At 45.2% G+C, this 23,569-nt stretch overlaps 1 protein-coding gene across 1 annotated transcript in view; it reads right to left on the bottom strand.

The window, feature by feature from the left end:
• Positions 1 to 23,569, bottom strand: part of LOC144246656 (transient receptor potential cation channel subfamily M member 8-like) — a 50,508-nt gene that overhangs the window by 4,146 nt on the left and 22,793 nt on the right. Inside the window, 22 exon segments of the mRNA XM_085584728.1 lie at positions 686 to 719; positions 1,918 to 2,017; positions 3,716 to 3,906; positions 6,309 to 6,486; positions 6,659 to 6,830; positions 7,574 to 7,712; positions 8,430 to 8,521; positions 10,964 to 11,180; positions 11,775 to 11,887; positions 12,378 to 12,523; positions 13,530 to 13,608; positions 14,312 to 14,362; positions 14,937 to 15,032; positions 15,378 to 15,668; positions 16,302 to 16,420; positions 16,957 to 17,059; positions 17,846 to 18,043; positions 20,294 to 20,346; positions 21,047 to 21,076; positions 21,996 to 22,170; positions 22,804 to 22,976; positions 23,315 to 23,492. Of these exon segments, the coding sequence (XP_085440854.1) occupies positions 686 to 719; positions 1,918 to 2,017; positions 3,716 to 3,906; positions 6,309 to 6,486; positions 6,659 to 6,830; positions 7,574 to 7,712; positions 8,430 to 8,521; positions 10,964 to 11,180; positions 11,775 to 11,887; positions 12,378 to 12,523; positions 13,530 to 13,608; positions 14,312 to 14,362; positions 14,937 to 15,032; positions 15,378 to 15,668; positions 16,302 to 16,420; positions 16,957 to 17,059; positions 17,846 to 18,043; positions 20,294 to 20,346; positions 21,047 to 21,076; positions 21,996 to 22,170; positions 22,804 to 22,976; positions 23,315 to 23,492 (2,928 nt within the window).

The raw sequence follows: 23,569 nt of genomic DNA, 5'->3' as shown, positions 1-23,569 counted from the left end.
AACTCATAATGTGCTCTCTGGTATATGGGTAGCCTTATATTGCTTAATTACACCATGCCAACACCACCAGAAGCTAAACTTGACAGACACCTTTGGGACGGGGACATGTCAAGTGTGTGACACCCCTTCTTCCCACTGGCGTTTCATGGACCTGTTAGACAGCGGAATGTTGCAGTTTAAGATGGAAATTACTTCTGCTTTAGTCCATCCCACAAGGAATATTGAGAAACACTCCTCCAGTGCTAAGCAAGTGTCTTTGTTTCATTTTCCTGCACATTAGAAAGCTCTTGTGGCTTGGAAGGGATCTCACAGCTCATTTTTGGCTGCTCCAACCCCATCCAGCCTGGCTTTGGATACTTCCAGGGATCCAGGGGCAGCCACAGCTTCTCTGGGTACCCTGTTCCAGGGTGGGCCCACCCTCACAGCCAAGAATTTCTTTCCATTATCCCATCTAATCCTGCTCTCAGTTCAAAACCATTCCCTTCTGTCCTAATCACTACACGCCCTACACACTCCTATCTATGGAATCAAAAGAGCACAGTAAAAAAGCCCAATTAAAATGGGGTCCTGGTGACAGTGACAAAGACTGCACACAACTCTGGGAGGCTCATTTTCCTTGCCATGGCACACCCCCTGCTTTACCAGAGAGAATCACATTTCCCGGAGAGATCTGGGACAGAAGTACCTTTGCATCCAGTTGTCTGAATCGATGCACTATCCTAGAAGCAGAAGGAGAACATGAAGCAGTGGGATCAGTCTGGATACCAAGGAAAACTTGGCTAATTACCACACCCCAACTCCCCCCAGTGCTCCATCCTCCCAGGGAGGCAGGGCTGCACGTGACTGGCATCATTTTTAGTACAAGTACATTAACTAACATGCAAATTACTATTAGTAGGATGCTATTACATTTTCCTTCTCAAGACATTTTTGCTTCCAGTACCAAGGAAATGTTTTTGGTATTTGTTTGGCTTCTTACGCAATGCTGTTTGTCTCTGGGTAGTCTTAACCTAAACACTTATTTGTGGATGGCAATGTTGATGCCCACAGATATGGAAGGGTCTGGTTTTTCTTGTCCATTCCTATCAGCTCTCTCTGATTAAGAGAAATATTCAAGCTGCCAGAAGTTAGCAAAGTTAAGCAATCATACAGAGCAGGTTTTGTTCTTGAGCAGTGCTCTGTTTTCTTGTTTTCTTTCAGTTTTTGTTGCTTTTTTTTTTTCCTCTTATACTGTTACTCTGAAAACAGTGAGACAGATCCCAAAGATAATGTTTCCACGAGCTGGCAGTCAAAGAAATATCCAAGCGTAAGTCTCCAAAGTTTCAAATACCATGATTCTAAAGACCATCTTCCCCTCCTCAGAGGTCTCCACAACTCATGCTACTAATTACACATCTCCATTTGGATTACTGCTGTGGGAATGTCTGAGATTCCAGGTCCAACAGTAAACATTCTCTGCTAAATGTAAAATCATAGAATTATTTGAGTTGGAAAAGATCAAGTCCAACCAATTCCACCACTAACTCAGGTCCCCAAGTGCCATATCCACACAGCTTTTAAATCCCCACGCCGAGATGGGGGTGCCACCACTGCCTTGGGCAGTCTGTTCCAGGGCTGGACAACCCTTTCCATAAAGAACTTTTTCCTAATATCCAGCCTAAACTAATGCTACAGCAAGAGTCAGCTGTGGCACTGTTTCCCATGATGAGATCTCAAAACACCATGGGAAGACTTTTTTTGTCTTCTCTTCAGCAGACAAAAAAGCACCATTTCACTTCAGAAATAAAAAGCACATTTATGCTGAGTTTATTTACTTACTCATTAGTTTGTAAACACCTAGAGTGGCTGAAAATATGCCTTCACTAGAAATGTTCAAGAGAAAATTAAGAGAATGAAGACAAAGATAGGCAGGCTTACTCTTCTGATGAATCATTTGCTTTTGTATTGATTTTGACAAGGTAATTTTCCTTCATGACAGCTTCCCATGCCAGGATTTCATTGTCCTCATTTCTTGAGCCTGGGAAATGTATTTGAAAGAAAAATACTTAATTTGTGTTCGAAAGCCAAGGTGCAAAGCGGCTGGGTCAGTGTGTGCATTCAGAGGTTAATGATTCCCTTCTCCACATCCTGAGCACTCACAGCCCCACTGCCCACCTGTGACTCAGCTCTCACAGATGTGACACTAACGCCTTTCACTGAATGCTCCTGGCAACCAGAGTCACTTAAAAACACAAAATACGAGCAAACATAAAACCCAAAACCCAACAAATAAGCAAACACAAAACCAACCCACAACCTTACAAGCTCCAGAAGTCTTTCTGTACTTTTTTTGAGTCTTGGTTAACACAGGTGCCTCTGCTTCAACAGGTACAGGATATTCTAGCAAGATCCCGTCTGGGTTTGAGCTTTCCATTTGTTTCTACATTACCCCATATTGGATCATTAGGAGTAACACTTCTAAGGACCATGATATATGATTTTTGATTGAACTGAAACACTCCAGAATGATGAAGAATTGTCTTCTCTAAGAAACATTTTATGATGGTGCTGTAAATTCCGGAGTTGATACAGAGGAGCCCACTTTGAGGCATCATAGTCTTCCAGGGTAATACTTCAGCATTTTGTCATGTTCCAAAAGGACACAATAAACCACAGGGGTTTAAATAAAAAAATAAAATAAACTGAGACAGAAGAAGCCCCAGGCTGGTGAATGGATGAAGTCCCTTTCTTCCACCCAGTGCTCCTCTGACCTCACAAACCCCTCAGCTGTTCCCCCACAATCCAACAAGCATCCCAACCATTTCCATAAGAGTTAAAGGGGAAGGCAGGATTTTACCACAGTCAATACATCAGTGTGCTTCCTCTGCAGTTCTCAGTTCCTATCATCAGCAAAACCACAACCATTTTCTGGCTCTAATTAACTCTCCCATTCTTTCAGAGCTGCAACATCAACTGTGCATCATTTGAGCAGGAATTTCTGCCACCCAACAGCTTCCCCAGCAAGAAATCCACGCAGCAATTTAGACAGCCAAAATGATTTAGTGCTAAACAATTTTATACGCCAAAGAAGGCCCTTCCTCCTAAACTGGTAACAAATCCAGCTTCTGCTGCAGGCCACCAGGCAGGTTACTGATGGATGGGAAAAAGCCTGTCAATTAATTCAATTTATTCTCTCTCAGCTGAGAAAACACTATATTTGCTGGAGAGGCAAGGGGGAAAGCTTGTTAAAACAATTTCTATCTGTGTCCCCCAACAGAAAAAGGATAAATAGCTTGAGCATTGACTTGTCACATTTTTGAGGTGGTTTGCTCATTTGGCTACATGGAAACTGTTTGTTCTCTTTCAGTCACTCCCTAGCAAGAAGAATGAATTACAAAAAAAGCCAAACCCACAACCTTGCAAAGCTGAGAAACAACATAAGCAGCCCTAAAGAGTTAGGATTAATCTGAAGTCTTAATGAGTTACACACACAAGGCAATTCTACATGGAAATGGCTTAGATAAGAGAGCACTGGATAAATATCACTTGAAAACTTGAATCTTACTGAAGAGATTTCCAGCAGCACAGTGGATTTGCATGACAGAGGTCTACATGGCCCTTGGAAATCTCCCAGCACAGCACAAAATGCCTGGAATAAGCACAGGATGCCACGTAGGAACTGCAATGCACCTGCTGCAGAGATGACTTTTGGGCAACAAGGAAAAATCCAACTCACAACAAATGGATGGCTCTTTGCTTTCTTTGTTACAGCAGCACTTGAAGCATTTCCTCAGCACCATGAATATGTAGGCAAAGATGACAAAGGGGAAGGGGATGGTCAGGCGACTGCAGTATTCCTGCACCAGGAAAAAGCGTTGGAACTTCCACACCTGGTCATTGTTCTCTTGCACTGATCCAACAGTGTAACTGATGGGAAAGAGAGAACACAACCAGGATGAGTTGGTCACCAAAGAGCTGCATCAGAGCCAGCAACAGAGCATTCCTCTACTGTACCAGGGCATGGTTTTATAGTCACAGAATCCCAGAGTAGTTTGGCTTGGGAAGGACCTTAAAGCTCACCCCATTCCATCCCCTGCCATGGGCAGGGACACCTTCTATCATCCCAGGTTGTTCCAAGCCCCATCTAACCTGGCCTTGGACACTGCCAGGGATCCAGGGGCAGCCACAGCTGCTCTGGGCACCCTGTGCCAGGGCCTGCCCACCCTCACAGGGGACAATTCCTTCCCAGTATCCCATCCATCCATGCTCTCTGGCAGTGGAAGCCATTCCCTGTGTCCTGTCCCTCCATGCCTTATCCCCAGTTCCTCTCCAGCTCTCCTGGAGCCGCTTTAGTCCCTGCAAGGGGCTCTGAGCTCTCCCTGGAGCCTTTTTCTCCCCAGGTGAGCACCCTCAGCTCTCCTAGCCTGGCTCCATTCCCTTTGAGAATCTCCTCTGGACTCATTCCGGCAGCTCCATGTCCTTCTGATGTTAGGGGCCCTAGTCATTCTGAAGGTAGTCATTTTTATTGACTAGGAGGTTATTTAGTTTGTTCTCCTCCTTAGAGAGTAATTTGCAAATGGGTGGAATTAAAACAGTAGAAAACAAAAAAAACCAAAAAACTTTGAAGTTACAAATAAACAGGAAAATATATGATTAGGAAGAAAATACTCCATGTACTTCTACTACCTCAGCTCTAACCAGTCTTCTTCTAGCCTAGACACATGAGAACAGGATGCTTCTTCACAAGATATTGTGTCTTATTAACTGAGCAGATAACTGCTTTCTTAGGAAAAAGCCCAAACCTAAAACTAGAATACTTACAAGAAATTTAAAAGCTCCTGAGATTTATAGTAGACGTATTAAGGACACTGCAGGCACAGATCAAACCCACAGCACAAGGCACTGTATGGACCCTGCAAAGCAACAACCACAGGTGCAAGCAGCTCCCAGGCTGCCTGACCTTTCAGTGTGACATTAAGTGGCAGATGGATGCTCCCAAAATGCCTCTGCTCAGAGCCTAATGCACCTTTATGTGAGATAAATGCAAACCTTCACCTGGTGGAGATTCTCTTTTTGTGTAAAAGATAGATGCAACTGGTGAAAACTAGAGGGTTTTTTTACTGGCATAACAGCATAAACCAGAGCATTTACCATCAGGTACTGTTAAAGTAAGTGTTCTAGCAAATATTAAAGGTTTTAGGGTAGGGCTGGCTTACTGCTGTATACTTTCCTTCATTGTTGAGAGGTACTTGCACCCTTCCTAGGGAGTATGAGCAAGCTTGTCTCTCCCCAGGCACAGATATGCTTTACCTATTTGGATGCCTTGCCAAAAATAGTATTTCTGATTTTCTTTAGATTCTAGGTCAGCCTGGGGAAGAGGGGTCAGAGCAGAACCTAAATCTGAGGCATTCTCAACTTATCACTCTCTAGCATCTCATCTCAGGCCAGGAAACACTGGCAGAGTCATTCAGCTGAGAGATGCTCTTGAGCAGCACCAGGAGTCCTGTCAATACTCCTGTTGCCAAAGCAACTTCCTGCCAAGGTACCATCAAATCACAAAAATAAACTTGTGGTCCTCAAGAAGGCTGGTCAGAGGTTTTGAGTACTCTTGTCATGAGTGTAAAGCAGAAAAGGACAAGGGCTGGGAATGGGAACAGAGGCACAACACCAATCCAGCTGCATTCCCAAGTGAGACATGAAGGCAACACACCCCCAAAATCTGATATGAGGAACTTCCCATGATTAAATCAACTCTGTGCCACAGCTTGCAGAGGATGCAACAAAGATTTCTGGGAGAAGCTGAGGAAGACATTCCCTGACCTTGCTGGTCTAGAGGTGATGGCACTTCTCAAGACAAAGTCCTTTTGCATGTCCCAGGGGGATGTGGCACATTGCCTGTGGTCTAAGTCAGAACAATAAATGGCAGGTCCATCAAATCAGTACCAGACTTATCCTCACCACACAGCAGCTCAGGTTAATAAAACCACAGTGTCCTGAAGAGTGATGATAACTCATCTACTCACTCTGCTGCTCAAGCAAGGTCACTTGGGCACCAACTCACATTTCGGTAAGGCTCTGACCCAGCATCACCCCCTGTGATGGGTTTGCTGGGGTTTGCACCACACCCACAGTGCAGAGGATGCTTAGAGATGGAGGCAAAGGACAGGCAGCAATCCCTCCCCAGGACACTGCACCAGTTTCCCCCAGGCTGCTGTGACAGATGCAGAGGCGAGGCTTGGCTTCCTGCTGTTTTCCAGCACTCCAGTCTCTTCCCCAGAGCTATGTCAGTGCAGGGATGACCAGGAAGCCACGGCTCCTTCGTTACGTACCCGAACATGGCCACGAGCAGGTTGACCAGGAGGATGTTGGTGGAGAGCATGTAAATGCACACAAGGGGAATGGTGATCCACTCTGGGAAGCGGGGCTGGTTGTTGGCATCCAGCTCCACGCACAAGGGCTTGGACTCGTTCCCAGAAAAAGTGCAGTGGTCGAAGTTGTAGGTGGTACCTCAGAGAGGGGAGAGCAAACAGTGAGCTCCTCGTTCTGCTGGTCCTGCCCTCATCCCTCCATTCCTGCTCCCCATTAGACTTGGAGGCAGGGGGCCAGCACAGGGCTGGCCAACCTTTAGAAGGACAGAACCTTTGACCCACCGAGGAGGGACCCCCCAGAAGATAAATACCATCAATATCATCAGGGTACTGGCCAAACATGGCCAGGTAGGGCTCGTAAATGACCGAGCGGAAGATCCACTCCCAGCAGTGCTCGTTCTTCCTCAGGATGCCTTGCCTGGCTACACCAAAGGCCACCATCCACACAGCAAAGAGGAAGAGGAAGAAGAAGACATCTATCATCTGAAAAGGGACAACAGGCATCAATCAGTGCACCCCTGCAGGTCTGTTGCAAGCCACACAGGGATGGCTCCTAATTTCACAACACACATGGTAATAACTGACCACTCCCATTCAGAGAACTTCAAAAATATTTATGCAACCACAAAAGCAAGGCATGTTTTGGAATACAGGATATCCCCCTGGCATCGAACAGGCTCCACAAAAGCCAGAACCAGGTAAAAAGGACTGTGGCTCACCTTACCCCTGTGAGATGAAAGCTTCTGAAAATGCCATTCTGGATGGCTTCCAACCAGCATTTACAGCCCAGACACTCTGGCCAATGGTTGCATGATATTCTAGCACTGTATGAGAGGATCCTCACCACCCTCTTCCTCAGGTACTTGTGTGATGGATGCAGTGGAGGACCAAAGTCCTCCTCCTGTACCCTCTACCATCACTCTCTTGTTTGGGGAATACGATGGGAGCAACAGAAATACCACTGGAATGTTTGAGGTATGGAAAACAAAAGCTACCAGGAAGCAAGTTTCCTCTTCTGGTCTTCAGTCTAATCCTTACTCTTTCCCTGGACAGAGAAAAATGCCCTACTCTTAATTAGGTCCCACTTAAATCTTAATTAATCCTGTTTAGCTGATTTAACTTGCTGCCATTATCAGAACATGGCAATTTCACTCTTAAGAGGGAAGGGGGAAAAAAAAAAAGTCACATCATGTATTTAGACTTTTGAATAGCTGCCAGAATCTTACCATCCTCTGCAGCATAATAATTTTGGGTCCTAGATTCCTGCTAACTGTGGAAATATGGATGAGCCTCAGGGTAAAAACTATGTAGTCCAAACAGAAAATTACTGTCCCGGAATACCAAGAGCTTTCATCAGAGTGAAGCCTGATGGAGATAGCAGAAGAAAACAAAGAGAAGCCTTGGTTGAATCATGCAGAAATCAGGTAAAAACACACTGAAACATTGAAATGGAGAGTGGTAGGTGAGAAATTAGAAAGCAGAGCACAGCTATCCAGGACCCCATCTAATGACAGGTGACAGAGATGGTTAATGCACACTCGGTTTATACCCTTTCTTCCTGACATGCATCATCATCCTGCTCATTTTTTCTCTTACCCTTAAAGCTATTAACAGCAAGGAAATTTGTACCTGGAGCTACTCCCACAGCCCTCTGAAACCACCACAGTGCAAGATCTGCTGCACTGCCCTGAGGCAACAAGGACTAAGTTACAGCTGACTGAACAATTACTTTGGAAAATGTGTTTCCATCATTTCTTTGCCATGGTTTTTAACTCACCCCATTGTGTAGAACAGCTTCTAGGAGATAATGACATTGTTAGGCTGCTGCACAGTCCTCTTAAAAATAACGCAAGGCCCAGGTGGTCATATTAAACAGCCAGTAACAGAAGCCACAAAAAATTCTAAAGATCCCCTGTCTTTTTTTTTTTAAGTCAACACTTGTCAGTATTTGGGACCTTCACAATGCGAATTCCATGAACACATTGCTCCCCAAAATTTAATTACAGGTTGTAGGCAAAACCCACCAAGGAAGGGAAGCAAAGCTGTAACGTGGACAAGGCACTACTACTCACTACTAATCACCTGAACACAATTCCTGCTATGAAGTAGAAGATTGCAAGGGTATCCATAACATTCCACAGGTCTGAGAAATACTTGCTGCCATTCATGTACCACTGGGAAGGAAAAAGAACAGAAAATAACCCCCACACAGCATAGTTTCTTTGTCCAATTAACATTTTGTCACACAGTAAATAACATCAGAGTTCAGATGGCTTTCAGTTTTCCCAGAAAGAGGGGTTTCATGTATCCAGCAATGCCACAAGTTACTGGCAACCTGTTTTTTTGGGTCTTGGTGTGACCCACGAAGCACTGCAGGGGGGAAGGGGGTAACAGTTTAAGGGTAGCTGATGCATCCTGGCTTCTCTCCCTTCACAGAGCTCATTCACTAATCTGCCCCCAGCTATATACACATGCTTTGGATGCAAGACCCAGATTTTTTTTTTTTTTTTTAATTACAGAGCTCTCTATTTCTGAATTGCAAGTCTAGTGAGAATCCCTGCTCATTCCCAGACTGAGTGGTACAGCAGCCTGGATCCCAAGTCTGTGCAAGAACTAACTTCTGGAATCAATTCAGAGGTGACTCATAAGGACAAGAAGCTTCATCAGGACAAACCTCTGCCAGGTCTGGAGAAATAAACTGCATCCCAAATCATAACTCTTTTCAATTTCAATTTCCATTGAAATCAAAGTTTTGCAGAGTACTGCTCAATGAATCTCTAACTGACATATCCAAGGAAGGCAATTCTGTCCTTAGTAATTCTATGGGAAACAAACAGAAATCCAAGGGAGTTTTCTCTCAAGTGCTGTCTCTGCCCAGTAGCTCCTTAAATCAAATAAAACATCTGGGACTGAGGTGCAGCTCTCCAAATTCCAAGCAGTTTCTTCTGCTGAGAGGTGAAATGCACAGAGGTTCTGTCCAGATTCCTTCTCCACTGGAGAAAACAGGGCTTTCCTTCACACCCCCCAGTCCACCCACTCACCTGGCTGGAGGCTACCTCCATGTGGCTAAGGAAACAGCAGGGAAAAGGCCTCTCCAATTTCCCCATGGCTCAAAACAGGATTAGGAGCAGCTCCAGCTACTTACAAATCCCTGGGACCACCAGAAGTGAAAGCAGGGCTGAGCCAGTGGCTTACAGGTCAGAGACTGTTCCAGACCAAGGGCTGATTTCTCCCCAGAACTGGTTATCCAACTGCAGCAGCTACAGGGACCCCAGGCAAACTGCTCTTACTTTGTCTGGGATGTGAAAACAAAATCTGAGAGACCCCTCTGTTTTCCTTTAAATATAAAGGACACACACAACTCTGATGCAGAGTTAGACTAATGCACCCATGGTCTATCTCAGGGGAAGCCAGGGAGGAATTTCCCCAAGAAGTTTAGAGGATTGGGACACTGCTCTGCTTTCTGCTCCATTTCTCCTCCTCAGGAAAATGGCTTTGCAGCCAGAACACTGGCTGCAGATAACTTTAAGTCTTCAAATCTAGCTGCCTCCACTGCCAAATTGGTACAGTCTGGCTACCAGTTACTAACAGTAATTGCAGCAGTTCTACCTGCTCAGGGTAGTAAGAAAAAGGGACATTGTTAGGAAAATAAGGTTTCTATCCCTAAGGTTTTCCCCAGGACTTTTGCTGGGTACACACAGGATGTGCAAGGACAGGTCCAGAGACACCAGAACCTTAATCATCAGAAACAAACACTCCATTAGAGTTTTCATGGCAAAAGAGTCTTTTCCCCCATTTTCTTAGCAAGTAAAGTTGCCATAAACAGTGTTCCACCTTGACTATTAAAAAGGGAAAAGACCACAGTAACAGCAGCATCAGAAATGTCATCTGAGCTCAAGTAGAAAACGATATTGCAGGGTGGGATGATCCAGCAGATCACCCACAAACACTCATGACACGACTCAGGCCTTACAGCAGAATCAGAACGCAGCACCAAACCCACACACCCGCTGCTTTTTGACTCCCCCAGCATCCTCCCACATCTCCCAGCTCTGACCACAGACTGGCAGAGACCAGCTTGCCCAAAAGCCACCAGATTCCATGTGAAGTGAGAAGATACCAGCTAAGTGGCTGGCTATAAAGGCAGTCCCACATGCTGTTCCCCCATCAGAGCTGGTCCCTGAGTCTACATTGAACCAGCAAAAAGTGTATAGATGATTAAAAGCAAAATAAAAATGCATAAAGGTATGTAGATTACTAGTAACATAAAAAATAAAGGGGATGGAATGTAGAGAAGAGAGGCAGTAATGACTTCATCTAAAGCTTTGCACCAAGACAAGTGTGCTAAATCTAGCCATTTACTACCAACTACCTTGGCAAGCCAAGCATTCCTGGGAAATGCCTGCACCAGGCTTATCCTCTTGGTGCACAGACACTGCACTGCAGGGGCACAAGCAGGAATTAAACACCAGAGGAAAAAATCCCTCACTGGGCCCTGAGCTGCCTGAGCAGCTCTGCTAGGAAGTGGCTCTGAGCACCTGCACTGCCTTGGAGGGGGAAAAGCTCAAGGCTGTGGGTCTAACACTAAACTTTCTGGGGTTGCAAGCGCTGCCTACTTGTCTCACTCCATCACAAAGCAGAATGAAGACCAGCACGTAAAGGATGATCTCCAGGGCCGTGGGTTCCTTCTGGAAATCCATAAGCAACACGTAGGCGAAGAGCAACAGGAAAGCAATGTAGAAGATGACGTTCCAGGAGAAGACCACAAAGGGGGAAGTGAAGAAAGACACATAATATAAGAAGAGTTTCTTATTCTTCTCCACGGGCTTTTTCCTGAGGAATTAAAAGAGGGAAAAGGTCTCAAAGCATAGCTTTTAATGCCTAGAAACATCTGTGTTCTTAAAAGTGAAAGCGCAAAGGGCGCAAAGTCCAGCTCAGGATGTTACTTCAGAGGTAAAGACATCCTGCAACCCCTGCCTGGAGGCGCTCCAGTAAACTGGTAAATCTTCCAGCTTGGATGGGGCTTGGAAACACCTTGGGATAGTGGAAGGTGTCCCTGCTCATGGCAGAGGCTGGAACAAGTTAAGTTTTAAAGTCCCTTCCAACCCAAACCATCCTATGATTCTGCGGTCTTCAATCCAAGATCAGAGTGAAACCCAAACTGTCAAAAGCTCATTTGGCTTTTTAATACCTTTATCTAAGACTGGCTGAACACTAGAACAGCTTCCCCAGAATAGCTGTGGTGTCTCCACCCTTAGAGATATCCAAAACTGGACACAGTCCTGGGGCAACCTGCTCCAGCTGAACCTGTTTGAGCACAGGGTTGGACTGGATGATCTCCAGCCAGCCTTGCCCTAAGATTCTACAATTAATTAACTTGCTTTCCCTCTGAAAAAATTTCCCACTAATGAAAAGTCAATTGATTACCTGAATGAGATGAAACCACAGCCTATTAAAGGGAAAAAGAACAGGCACATTATAATCTTCCAGTTCTTAGTGTCTCTTGAAATCTCTCCATACCACTGCTTGGAAAGGAAATTCTGCAGGGAAGAAGGAAACACCATTATTTGTTGCAACAGCAACAAAATAACCTAGGAATGCTATTTTAGAACATTTGATTTAGTAAAAGTAAACCCCAAACTTTGAGATTTCAATCAAAATACTAGGGATTTCTTTTGCAACAAAACAGAAAGGTTTCTGCATCAGTAACAGCTCCTTAGGGCAGCCATGCTCCATTTATGTCATGAGGAGTTAAAAGTGAGGCCGAGCAGGACTTGACCCGATTGATAAAACACTTACAAACCATTGGATTATATGCAATGCTCATCCATGCTGGTCATTACATCCACACTGTGCAAGCCCAAAGCAGAAACCACTTCAGGCAGTCTTTATTATCCAGTTCATGATGATTTATAGCCCCAAGTCAAGATTTTTTCCTCCCGATTTACATTTGTGGGTAGAGGAACCAAGACCCCCTGTTAGAGCACAAGAGCTACAGTGACCTGTACACCTTTCCTTCACTGCCATTACCTGCACACCTGGCTGGGCAATAAACTGCTGGTCTCTGGCTTCCACTGATAGCTCCAGACAGTTGCTCCCTCCCCAGGCTTCACAGGAATAGGTCAGCAGCTGCTCAGCCAGTTCTTCGTCGTTGCTGTAGCACTCAGTGAACAGCTCTGGTAGAAAGAAGCAACTCCACATTGAGCTCTAACTTCAATTTCCCACCAATTTGTGTGCAAGTATATTTAGTGTAATATTTGTAATATCAAAGCATGTAGACAATAACCCTTTCCACATTTTCAGCACAGCAGAATGACTGTGCATCCCTTTACAACCCCACTTGCACATCTTCAACTTTTGATACAGAATTTGTGTCTGGATGGAAAACTGTAACATTAAATCACACAGAGCACTTAGTTCTGAACTAAAAAATTGAGTAAAAATGTGAATTCCTCATTAAATGACTCAGTAAATCTACTTGCTTCATCCTCTCAAATTCTGTTTGGCATTGCTCTAATGAATTATAGGCAGTCCAAAATTAAGAGCAGGGTTGAAAAAGAATCTGATCCTTTTTCACTGGGAAATGCACTGTTCAGTCCTTAGTGTATTGCTAAATCATTTGGCCTCAGGGATGTAGATACCTTTAAAAAAAGTCTATTTCAGCAGTTTTTGCTTTGTAGAATAAGAGATACTCTCTGGAAACAAGCAAGATATTTCCAGCATGGCCTTGAGCTGGTCCTTATAAAGTCACAGAATCATCAATCTACTTTTTACCTGCTACTTGTTCTCACTCCCCAGAAGTACTCCCTGAAGGGTGTTTTTTCCCAACCTGAATACTACCAGTACTCCTTAGGAAAGTTTCTCCTTTTCCATATTCTCCTTCCTGTTTGTGGGCACCTTTCTTCAGCCCTGCCAGTAGAGCTAAGGAGCTTTTCCTCCCCATGAAAGAAATTCTCCAGCCCAAAAAAAACTTCCACAACATGCACCCTTTGAAGCCAAATTCTTAAGACAGGACACAAAATTTCTACTGGGAACAAATGGTATGGAAGGAATTTCTAAGCAGTAAAATCACATGTTGACATAAAAGAAAAATATATTTAATGTTGGACATCTAGTTTTTAATTCCCTGGTCTCTGACCCTTCCCACTAAATTTCTAAAGGAGTCACAGAGCAGCCACTTACCTACTGCTCTTGTCTCATACTCATTAGTGAGCTCCTTGGACTCACCAGCAGCATTTATACCATTCTTCACCTTGGACATGTGTCCTGGTTTGTAAGATAAGCTTGTATTCTATTTGCCATCTGTTGGAGGTTGGGCAGGTTTGTTATCTACTCCAAGAACAATGGTTTGTTAATGGGCCATTGACTGATTCACTGCAGGGCTGGTAGCGTAACACCATCCCATTGTGAGATGCTCCACCCAGAGGGGGAAGCCAAGCACTCTTTTATTGTATAAAGTGGTACCTTTTGGGGGACAGAGCAGCTCTCTCTTTGCGGGATTTCCCAGAGAAGCAGCTCCTTCGGTGGGATTCCCAGAGAAGCGGCCGGAGCGCGGTGAGGCGGCGGCGGTGGAGCTCGGAGGCGGCCCCGGTGCAGAGGAAGTCCGGCTGCACTGCCACCAGATTTTCAGAGAAAACTATACCCTTCTAAAGATCACCACTTCAGCTGCAATTCATCAGCCACTGCAAGAGGAGCAGCTATCAATTCAACCGGACTGCTACCAACACCCCGAATCCTCAGGTTCTGGACTTTATCACTAGTTTTGTTTGTAGCAATTGCATTTGCGTTTTTAAATTGTTATCTAGTTTTCTCCTAGTAAACAATTGTTACTCCCATTCCCATATCTTTGCCTGAGAGCCTTTTAGTTTAAAAATCCTGGTAATTTGGAGGGAGGGGGTTTACCTTCTCCATTGCACAGGAGGCTTTTGTTCACAGACTCCTGTCTTGTCAAACCAAGACACCATGCTTTTCAGGAGCTTACTGGTCCCCAGGGCTGCCAAAGTGCAGCCTCTGGTCTGTGGAGAAAGACTAAAGTCATGCAAATCCCCCTGAGAATGGAACATGATCACAGAATCCTGAAACCACAGTGATCTGGGTTGGAAAGGACCTTGAAGAGCATCTCATCCCAACCCCTTGCCACAGGCAGGGATAGCTTCCACTATACCAGGTGGAATCCTTTAAACATTATCCTCCATTTTGCTCAGTTCCCAGTCCAGAATGATCTATTGGATTTTACAATCATTAAATTTCTGTCTAATCCAAATTAGAAATTGGATTTCCACCAAACAGCTGGAATCAGAATCCATCCATGCTGTGAAATGTGTGGGAACTCGGCATCCCAGCTTAGGCACAGATGACAACATACAATGGATATAGACTGCTGACTCACACACAACCTTAGGAAATGAAAGGATAAAGTCCACATCCAGACAAAATGGGCAATATAAAACCTACTGAGAGTCATCTAGCAATTATCTCTTGTGGTGTTGTGTTTGAAGCTGGACGTGGAGCCTTCAAAGGCCAATAAACCAAAGGCACAGAACCCGACTGTGCTGCCTGCAAAGAGAAATAAAGGAGAACTTGACTTACTTGCTCCCAAATGACTTTGGACAACTCCTTCTTGTTCTGAAGAACTGACCAAATAAACAGAGCTTGCATTGGGTGCCTTGTGACAGGACACTCCTCCTGAAAGAGAGAGCAAGAATTCAGACCTAGGCTCACCAAATGTTTTCAGCAGGAACAAATCCATGTCTGGACTCTCCTGTTTTTGTATTTTCTTTGTTTCACAGCCACCTCACCAATCCCTTCTCTCAGTTCTCTGCCAGTTGTCACACACTACTGTGAGCTAGGTTACATTTGCTATTTCTAGTAAAACCTTTGACTTTAAAGTATTTGACAAGAAAGAATCAGCCTCCCTGTTTTTCCTGAAGCTGGCAATAAGAATATTTGTGTAAAAGGCACTTTCTGCTCTAACCACTGCAGTCCAGATAAAACCTCACTTGCAGCAGGATCAAACTGCCCATCACTCACTGAGAGCTGGATCTCCATCTCATCCTTGCTGTTTTTGTAGTATCTTTTGAAACCTCTCCGGAAATCTTCCACCATCTTCCACACGAAGGTGAGGAGGGCATCATTATAGGAGTTCTTGGCAATCTGCAGGTTCTTGAACACCAAGCTGCTGAAGTTGTTGGTGTACAGCTCCCTCAGGACCTCAGTGGTGAGGAACTTCCGCAGATTCAAGCCGTTCTCCAGGAAGAGCCGGACAAATTTGGGCCTGTCTTTCACCAGGGCTGTGAACATCACATCCTGCAGGTCAGCAGACTAGGAAGAAGTGGAAAAGTAAATATTAGGGAACATATGAGACGTGTACACCTTATCTAAGGCCTGACATGTGGTCACTGTCACGTTTTCATCAGAATCAGTTTTTTTTCTGTACACGATTGCCCTGGCTGGATGGCCCAGAGCATTTCTGGCATGGGCAGATCACCTTTGCAACCACTGATCATACAATAGATCATCATGGAATGATGGATCATGGCTTCATGGAGTATCCCAAGTTGGAAAGGACCTGCAAGGATCAAGTCTGACACCCCTGGCCCTGCACAGACACCTCAACAATCCCATCCTGTGCATCCTTGAGAGCATTGTTCAAATGCTTCTTGGGCATTCCCTGGGGAGCCTGGGCAGTGCCCAGCATCGTCCAGAGGAAGAATATCTAGCCTGATCCTCCTCTGACACAGCTCCAGCTGCTCCCTAGGGTCCTATCCCTGTCACAGCAGAGATGGGAGCTGCCCCTTGTGAGGAAGCAGCAGCTCCCAAGGAGGTCTGACCTCTTCTCCAGGCTGAACGGAATGTGTCAGTGCAGGAGCAATAAACACCAAGAGGCTGAGGTGCTGAGACAGTGGCTCCTGCTGGGATGTGTCCCCCCTGCACTCACTCAGAAGGGGGCTGTACCTCCCAGTTTCAGTCCTGGGTGAAGATCTCATCGCTGGCCAGCTCCAGCTGGTTCCACTCCAGCAGCAGCTTCAGCTGCCCGTTCCAGTTATCCCTGTCGTGCTCGTTGGTGCTGAACGCTGCAGAGCAGGAACAACCTCTGGGTCAAGACCAGGCATATTTATCATCTCTGCTTCTCACACTGCCAGGACAAGACTCCTTCCAAGTGGCTCTTTCCCCACACCCATGCACATCTTCCCGACTGGGGGGCTGGAGGATGCTGGAGGCTCAGGGATGTGTTTATGGTCCAAGACAGGCCACAAAGGAGCTGCCAGGAGCACCTCATAACCAAGGTCAGCACAAGGCTTCCTTCAGGCTCCTCAGAGTCCTGCAGCCTCTACACAGCAGAGATTCTGCAGGATTCCTACCAGCATCCCTAGGGTTCTCCAAGCTGCCTTCCCCATTACCTGGTTTGGATCTTTCCCACACTGAGAGATCCCATACTGCTGCTGTAGCCTGCCCACACCCCTTCAGAAGAAGACAGGCTCCACACTGTGGCAGTAGCTTAGCTCTAGAGAGATAGCACTGCTCTAAGGAAACCTGTTCTAGAGAATAAATAGCCATTTCTTTTTCAATTTTTAAATCCCCAAACAAACTCAGAAAAACAATTAGTTGCCTTTGTACAGGGCAAAGGAAATGGCATTGCTCACAATTTCATCTCCAGCTTCTTCTATTTTGATCACAGTCAGTAAATGAGGGCTCTCAAGGACTTCTTTGATCTACAGGAAAAAAAAAGTGTTTCAAAGCTATCAAGGCTGTTTAGTAACAGATCTCCTATTAAAAAGAAATTTGCCACCACATCACAGAAAAGCTGCTTCTCATCAGTCCTGGGTTTTAACAAATCCAAACAGAAGTAGATAATGAGCTTGATTTTAAAGTCACCAAAGGACAACGTTAATTATCCCCTGAACATACAGCAAATAACTGTGATTCCCCTATGCAAATCATTTTGAACAAGATGATATAATCTCAGTAATTAGAAGTGATTCTTGAAAGTAGAAAAGATTGTGACAGCACAAGTTTCAACTTATGTCATGCAGTTTGTTAGCGAACAGTCTCTACCTCCTTGTGCTTTGTCAAAACCAGATAATTTTTCTCATAATGAAGCTTTGTAGAGTTAATTTCATTTTAGCACATGAAAGACAAATAATCTTGGCCATTTCTGATGCAGGAGGAAGTACACTCTAAAGCAGCTCAGCAGAAGCTGTGAGGAGTGTGGCCAGACAGGGAACACTGCCTTCAGCAGCTCCACACTCCACAGGGAAGAGATCCTTCTGGAACCTTCTTAACTTTCCTGTGAGCAGACATCTTCTGACTTGATTGCAGCCCCTGCCAAGGCTTTCGTTCCAACCCCTGGAGATTCAGAATTTTCCTTTTTTAAATCTGCACAGATGTAACATGGCAAGGAGCCCTGCACACCCCATATGTCACCAGACAGCAACACCCCTGACTTGGAAGCCACCAGCTGCTCCCTCTACTCTCCTCCCACAGCATCCCACACTCACCCACTTGATCCAGCTCTCAGTCTCCTCTTCTGAGAGCCTGGAAATGGTGCGAGGCAGGAACCTGAGCAAGCTCTCCTTGACACAGGAGGAAGCAAGAGTGCCTTCAGCCTCCACCAGGCTCGCAATGACATCAGCAATACGCCCAGAGCCTTCCACCACCACACAGGGAATCTTGCTCTTGATGGCCACGTTGATGGACTAAGGAGACACAGGGAGAGCACTTGAAGCATGACTGTTACTAGAGCCTGCTATTGAGTAAGGAAGCCTAGGGAACAACAGAAACCCACAGTCCACAGGAGTATTTTTATTATTAGCCACTGATGCATTACCAGTGACAACTCTTTAAAGCATCATCCATCTAATGAGAGAGGGCTGTAAAGAGCCCCAGAGAGACTGAGAGTCAGAAATTGCCATCCGCCAAATTTTCATAGAATCACAGAACAATTTGTGTTGGGAGGGACCTCAAAGCACATCTTGCTCCACCCCCAGCCATGGGCAGAGACAACTTCCAGTAGGCCAGGCTGCTCAGCTTGAGAGTGGATCAGCAGATCAGGACAACTGCCAAGTGGAAATGGCATTCAGGTCACACAACAGTGCTGCCCAGCTACAATCACTGCTGGTTTATGGCACAGCATTGCTCAGCTGGGACCCAGGGCTCTGGATTTATTTGCTGGAGGCAGAAGCAGCAGTGTTTTACAAAGAGATCATTTCTGTAGCATCACAATCTAATGTTACTGAAAGTCTCCAAGTAGCCACTTACATGATTTCACACACAGCAATATAGTACATGGATTAATAGCAAGACAAAAACCTGCTGAAATAATGCTGGAAGGACCATTAACCTTCCTGGTGCAAAGACCATAGGAGATGCTGGTTTCATTCGCATCACTATACTGAGAACAGTCACAGCATAAGCTGGCTGCCAGCAAATTGTACAAAGGGACTCGATGCAAGTTATCATCAAACACTGGAAAGACAGAATATCTATTAGTTAAGAGAGTTTTTTGAGAACAAAAAAAAAAACAACTCAGTCATCAAAACCGTGCGTGCATTCCTCCTGTCAACTGCAGAGCAGGTCTCTGACAAAGGCAAGGAGGCTTTTCTTATCAGCTAGATGAAAGTGGTTTTCTAAAAAAAGGTTCAGCTAAAGTGCATGTTTTACATCACAGGGAAATTTAAAACAGAAGCTTGGAACAGTTTTACTTCTCCCTCACTAATGCTGATTCTAGTCATCATGCACCAGTCACAGAAGCTGAGAAAGAGGGAGCCTTTCCTGGCCAGCACTGCTAGGACCAAGGCATGGCAAGGACAGACATCCAGAGCATGGACTCTGCCGAGTCATTGGGGCTGGTCAGAGACTCAATTTACTCCTTTAAAAAAGGCTTCACCTCAGAATATCTCAGTGCACTTCCAACACCAAGAAATAAAAATTCAGCATGACATAAACCAGCCTCAAGTTGCACCAGGAGAGGTTTAGGTTGGATATCACAAAATATTCTTCACTGAAAGGGTTGTCAAGGACTGGGACAGGCTGGTTAAGAAGTCACCATCCCTGCAGTGTCCAAAGAATGTGTGGATGTAGCACGTGAGGACACAGTTTGGTGGTGAACATGGTAATGGTGCTAGATTGACCTCAGGATCTTAGAAGTCTTCTCCAACTTCAATGTTATCTTGATTCTATGAAATAGCCAAGAGAGCAGCATGGACCCTGAACTGAATAATCATCCAGGTACTTCCCAGAGGAAACTCCTGCCAGGAATTATGCATTTGATTTAACAAGGCTTTTACTCATTCTGGTTAGGCAGCTACTAAGTCTGTGTTGTGTATCACTGCTTAACAGTGGGTCTGAGGTCTCAAAAAAATCTTTTTTTTTGGAATACAAAATCATAAGTCTGCACAGCTACAGCACCTGGCAGTCAGTCAGCTCCTTCAGTGGTAGCCAGATCCTTTCTCAAACATCAGCAATTTCGAGCTAAAAGGAAATGGACATATCCAACACAACCCTTTGAGCACAGCCTTCCTCTAAATCCTGACTGGATGCTTCATTTCATCTCAGGACCTCCAATTAACACTGCATCTGCATTCATCACAATTGGGCAAAGATAAAATTCATCATGTGAATGGAACCAAGCTTCCATGAAACATACAGGGAGGCTGGGATAACAATCTGGAATTTCACACTGATTCAGACCAATTGATTAACACCAGCAATGAAGAGGAAGCAGAGATCATGCTCTGAAATCACATTGTTTATCCTCCTGACAAGCCAAGTAGTTTGATCAACCTCAACAGTAACAGCACAGCTCTGGTGAGAACAGGAAGTAAGGCAAGCTTCTGTAAATAACAGCACTGTCTACTTAGTCAAATTTCTTTTGGAGCAATTTGTCTCCAATATTAGAGCAATGACCTGTTGTGATTCCTGGAAAGAAATAAAAGAAATTAACTTACGTTCAAAGTCTCCTTCCCACCACCTAGGGCAAAACACACGATTGGTGTGGGAACTTAAAATGTCTCTCAGACATTTTTGGAGGTTCCAGGCCTTGGTCAGAGGCATTCTAGACCCTGGCAGACAGCTGAAAAACAGCTGTGATTTTGAGTTTGAGCCATGGAATGAATTACCAACTTTGGAGGTGGAACAAGCAGTCACAAAAGGTTAGATAGTATAGTATAAGTAGTTACAAAGTAGAGGGGAAATTTTTTTTGTATTGTACAGGGGGGTTTTAACACATGTACAGGGGGGTTTTCACTTTGTACATGGGGGTCAGAAGTTCTAAGATGGAGGAAAGTGGGCTGATCCTGTTCTTCCTCCTTCTTTTTCCTTACCTCCATGTTCTTGGTGATGTTGGCACTCACAGATTGGTTTAGAGTAGAAAAACACTTGGCAACGTAGGTAGTAGGTATTGGGGAATAATTGTAAACATGTTATACGTAATATATCTTATAAAAGATAGCAGCAGCCCTGGGCAGAGGGAGAGACGAAGAAGAAGACAGCAGATAGAGAGGATGTCAGGGTGTGTGTGTGCCTCTACCCAGGCCGCTGATCAAACAGCCGCAGTCCAAGAACATAATCTGTTAGATAACTAGCAATAAACTGCCTTGAGACCGAACAGCTAAAGCTTGCAGAGTTTTTCTTTGGAAGCACGGGTTGGAGGAGGAATTTCACCACCATATGAGACCCCAGAGCAAGGCCGGGGTTCTCACAGATTGGGATCTTCCCATTGTAATTAGATTCTGTGAAATACATCAAAAGAAAAAAGCAGAGAAAATATTAAATCAATTAATGCAGTTTGAATAACTTACTTTTCTCGAGTACAATGAAAGAATTTCCAAGCAATTCATGTAAATACTAGTTTGCTGCTGATTTTCCCAGTTACTAACAGGTATTTTTAATGGAAACTCAGTTTTGCATAACATTCTGCATAGCTAACTTCAGACACCCTTCTCCAACAGCTTTTCCTTCTAGAAATCCAAATTTTTGCTATCTCTGAAGCCCTTAAAATGGAATTTTATTGCATTTATCTGCTCCTTTGACTATTTGAGTCTCAGTGAAAGGTTCTTATCACAAGCTCAAGACAAAGAACCTGAGTTCACATTTCCAATCGTAGAAGAAAGGTAGGAATTCTGTAAATCTAGGAGCTAGTGCTTGAGAGACATTCCAAAAAAAACCCCAAAACAATCAAACCCAAACAACAACATGCCAAAAAGTTTTTAAAGAACTGCCTGCTAAAGCCTTTGATTTTTTTTTTTTTTTTTTTTTTGGTAAAGAAGGGGGCGAAAGAGAAATTATTTAGCAGCAGGTTGCAGGCAGCTCAATCGTCCTCATAAATAAGTATTTTGGGAAAAGCCTGTGTAATTGTGCTCCAGCTACCTGGAATTCAGTGACAGGTAGGAGAGATATAGAGCTTCAAAGAGGAAGGGAAGGAAGGGCTGTGTGGCTGAAGTGAAGCATTTGCTGTGGCACAAAAGACACACAGAAAGGAAGATGAGGGAAGGTGTTGCTCCTGAAAGAGCTCCAGATGCATTGCAGTTCACACACAGATGCCTTGCAGCTCAGCAGCCACAGGATGCTGCCACTACTTTCTTATTCCAAGAAAATAATTGTGGATCAGCCCCAAAGCATGCAGAGCCAGGAGGAGGAGGAGGAGGATACCTGGGATAACCCGCTCTGAAATGTATTTCTCCAGCTGGGTCCGCACTTTGGCCTCTATGGTGGGGTGCCCGTGGGTGCCGTTATCAACCAGCAGGAGATGGGTGTGGTTGTTATCCAGGCAGTACAGGGGGTCTCTCTTCAGGTCATCCATGATGTAGTGGGCCAGGTAGCTCCCCTAGGGGCATGCACAGCATTTGAGCCAGGAATTCAAGGACAAGGACACGCCCACCCTATTTATGGGGTGGGACAATTTTTTAGATGTGCTCTATCGTGTTTGGTGGACAAGAGACAAAGGGGGCTACCCCAGTGCATCTGACAGGTAGGATGACAGTGTCAATGAAAATCCTAAACAGCAGCAGCAGGTACCGTGTGCCTTAGCTCATGGGAACCCCTACTGTGGAAGAGTGCACAGGGAATTCAGAGCTAGAATAACCATGGGAGTAGTTATTCCCTAAAGCAGTGCCAGACATGGAGTTACAGCAGCTGAACTCCCACACAGACATGCCAAAATCTGGCACAGCTGAAATCCTCCTCACCAGGCCTGATGTGACCTTGGACTAACTCAGGCATGAGAACATTTTACTTTGCTCCTGCTCTGAGAAGAGCACCCAACGTTTTGAGGCCGAGCCTCCTCTTTCTTTTCCCACCAACCCATCCATGCAGCACTTGAGGACGTGGTTTAATTCACATTGTGAATGTGGTGGTGGCACTGGGCTGACAGCTGGACTCTATGATCTCAGAAGAAGTCTCAGTTTGTCCAACCTTAACTCTAAGCTCATCAATGACTCCTTGAGCCCGTGCTCCTTACATCACTGTCAGCCGTGCGGATGAGGGTTTCCCGGTTGGAGATCATGCCCCAGGCCGCGATGCCAATGGCCACCACGTTCTCCTCAGAGCTGCGGCTGATGGTGTTGTCTCTGACCACCTCCCCAATGTACTTCATCAGCCCGTAGTGCATTCCCCCGGTGAAAATCCAGGCTCCTGGAACAACACTCAGTCACCTGGGGGAACACAGCCAAACATCCACCCTCCCACGGCATTAAAGACTTAACCCAAACCCCTTTCGTTACCTTGGGGGTTGGCTCTTTAATTAAGCACAGAAGAGATGCTACACAACTCACCTTATGCTATCACAGGCACCCCTGACTAAATCCCACTCGTGTTACTTCAAAACCATTCATGTCACATGTGTTCCAAGTGCAGCAGCTAAGCAGAAGCAAAATGAACGCTCTGCTCCCCCACAGACCCGTTGAGCTGCTACCTCTGCACGCCTGTTGTGCAGCAGTGAGGTTAACAGAGGCACAGAAGGAGGTGCTCACCCTTGGACTGGGCGATGTAGATCAGCCTGCTGAATATCTTGCGCATGCGGGGCTTGAGCGCGAAGTTCTTGGCGCCGCCGGTGACGGAGATGACGAGGTTTGGGGTTTTTAGGTGCCAGTGCTGGGTCATGAGATCATAGAGTGTCTCTGAGTCTGTGTCACATGACAGGCGTATGTACTTGGGGGAGAGAAAATAGGAGAACAAATATAGCAGGAGAGAAACCGAGGTGGCTGGCAACAACCCAGAGATTGCAT

This window comes from Lonchura striata, chromosome 7 (genome assembly GCF_050655825.1).
Source record: "Lonchura striata isolate lonStrDom1 chromosome 7, ASM5065582v1, whole genome shotgun sequence".
Taxonomy (NCBI): domain Eukaryota; kingdom Metazoa; phylum Chordata; class Aves; order Passeriformes; family Estrildidae; genus Lonchura; species Lonchura striata.
The sequence above is the reverse complement of the archived record's forward strand: the minus strand, read 5'-3'. Positions and strand labels throughout refer to the sequence as shown.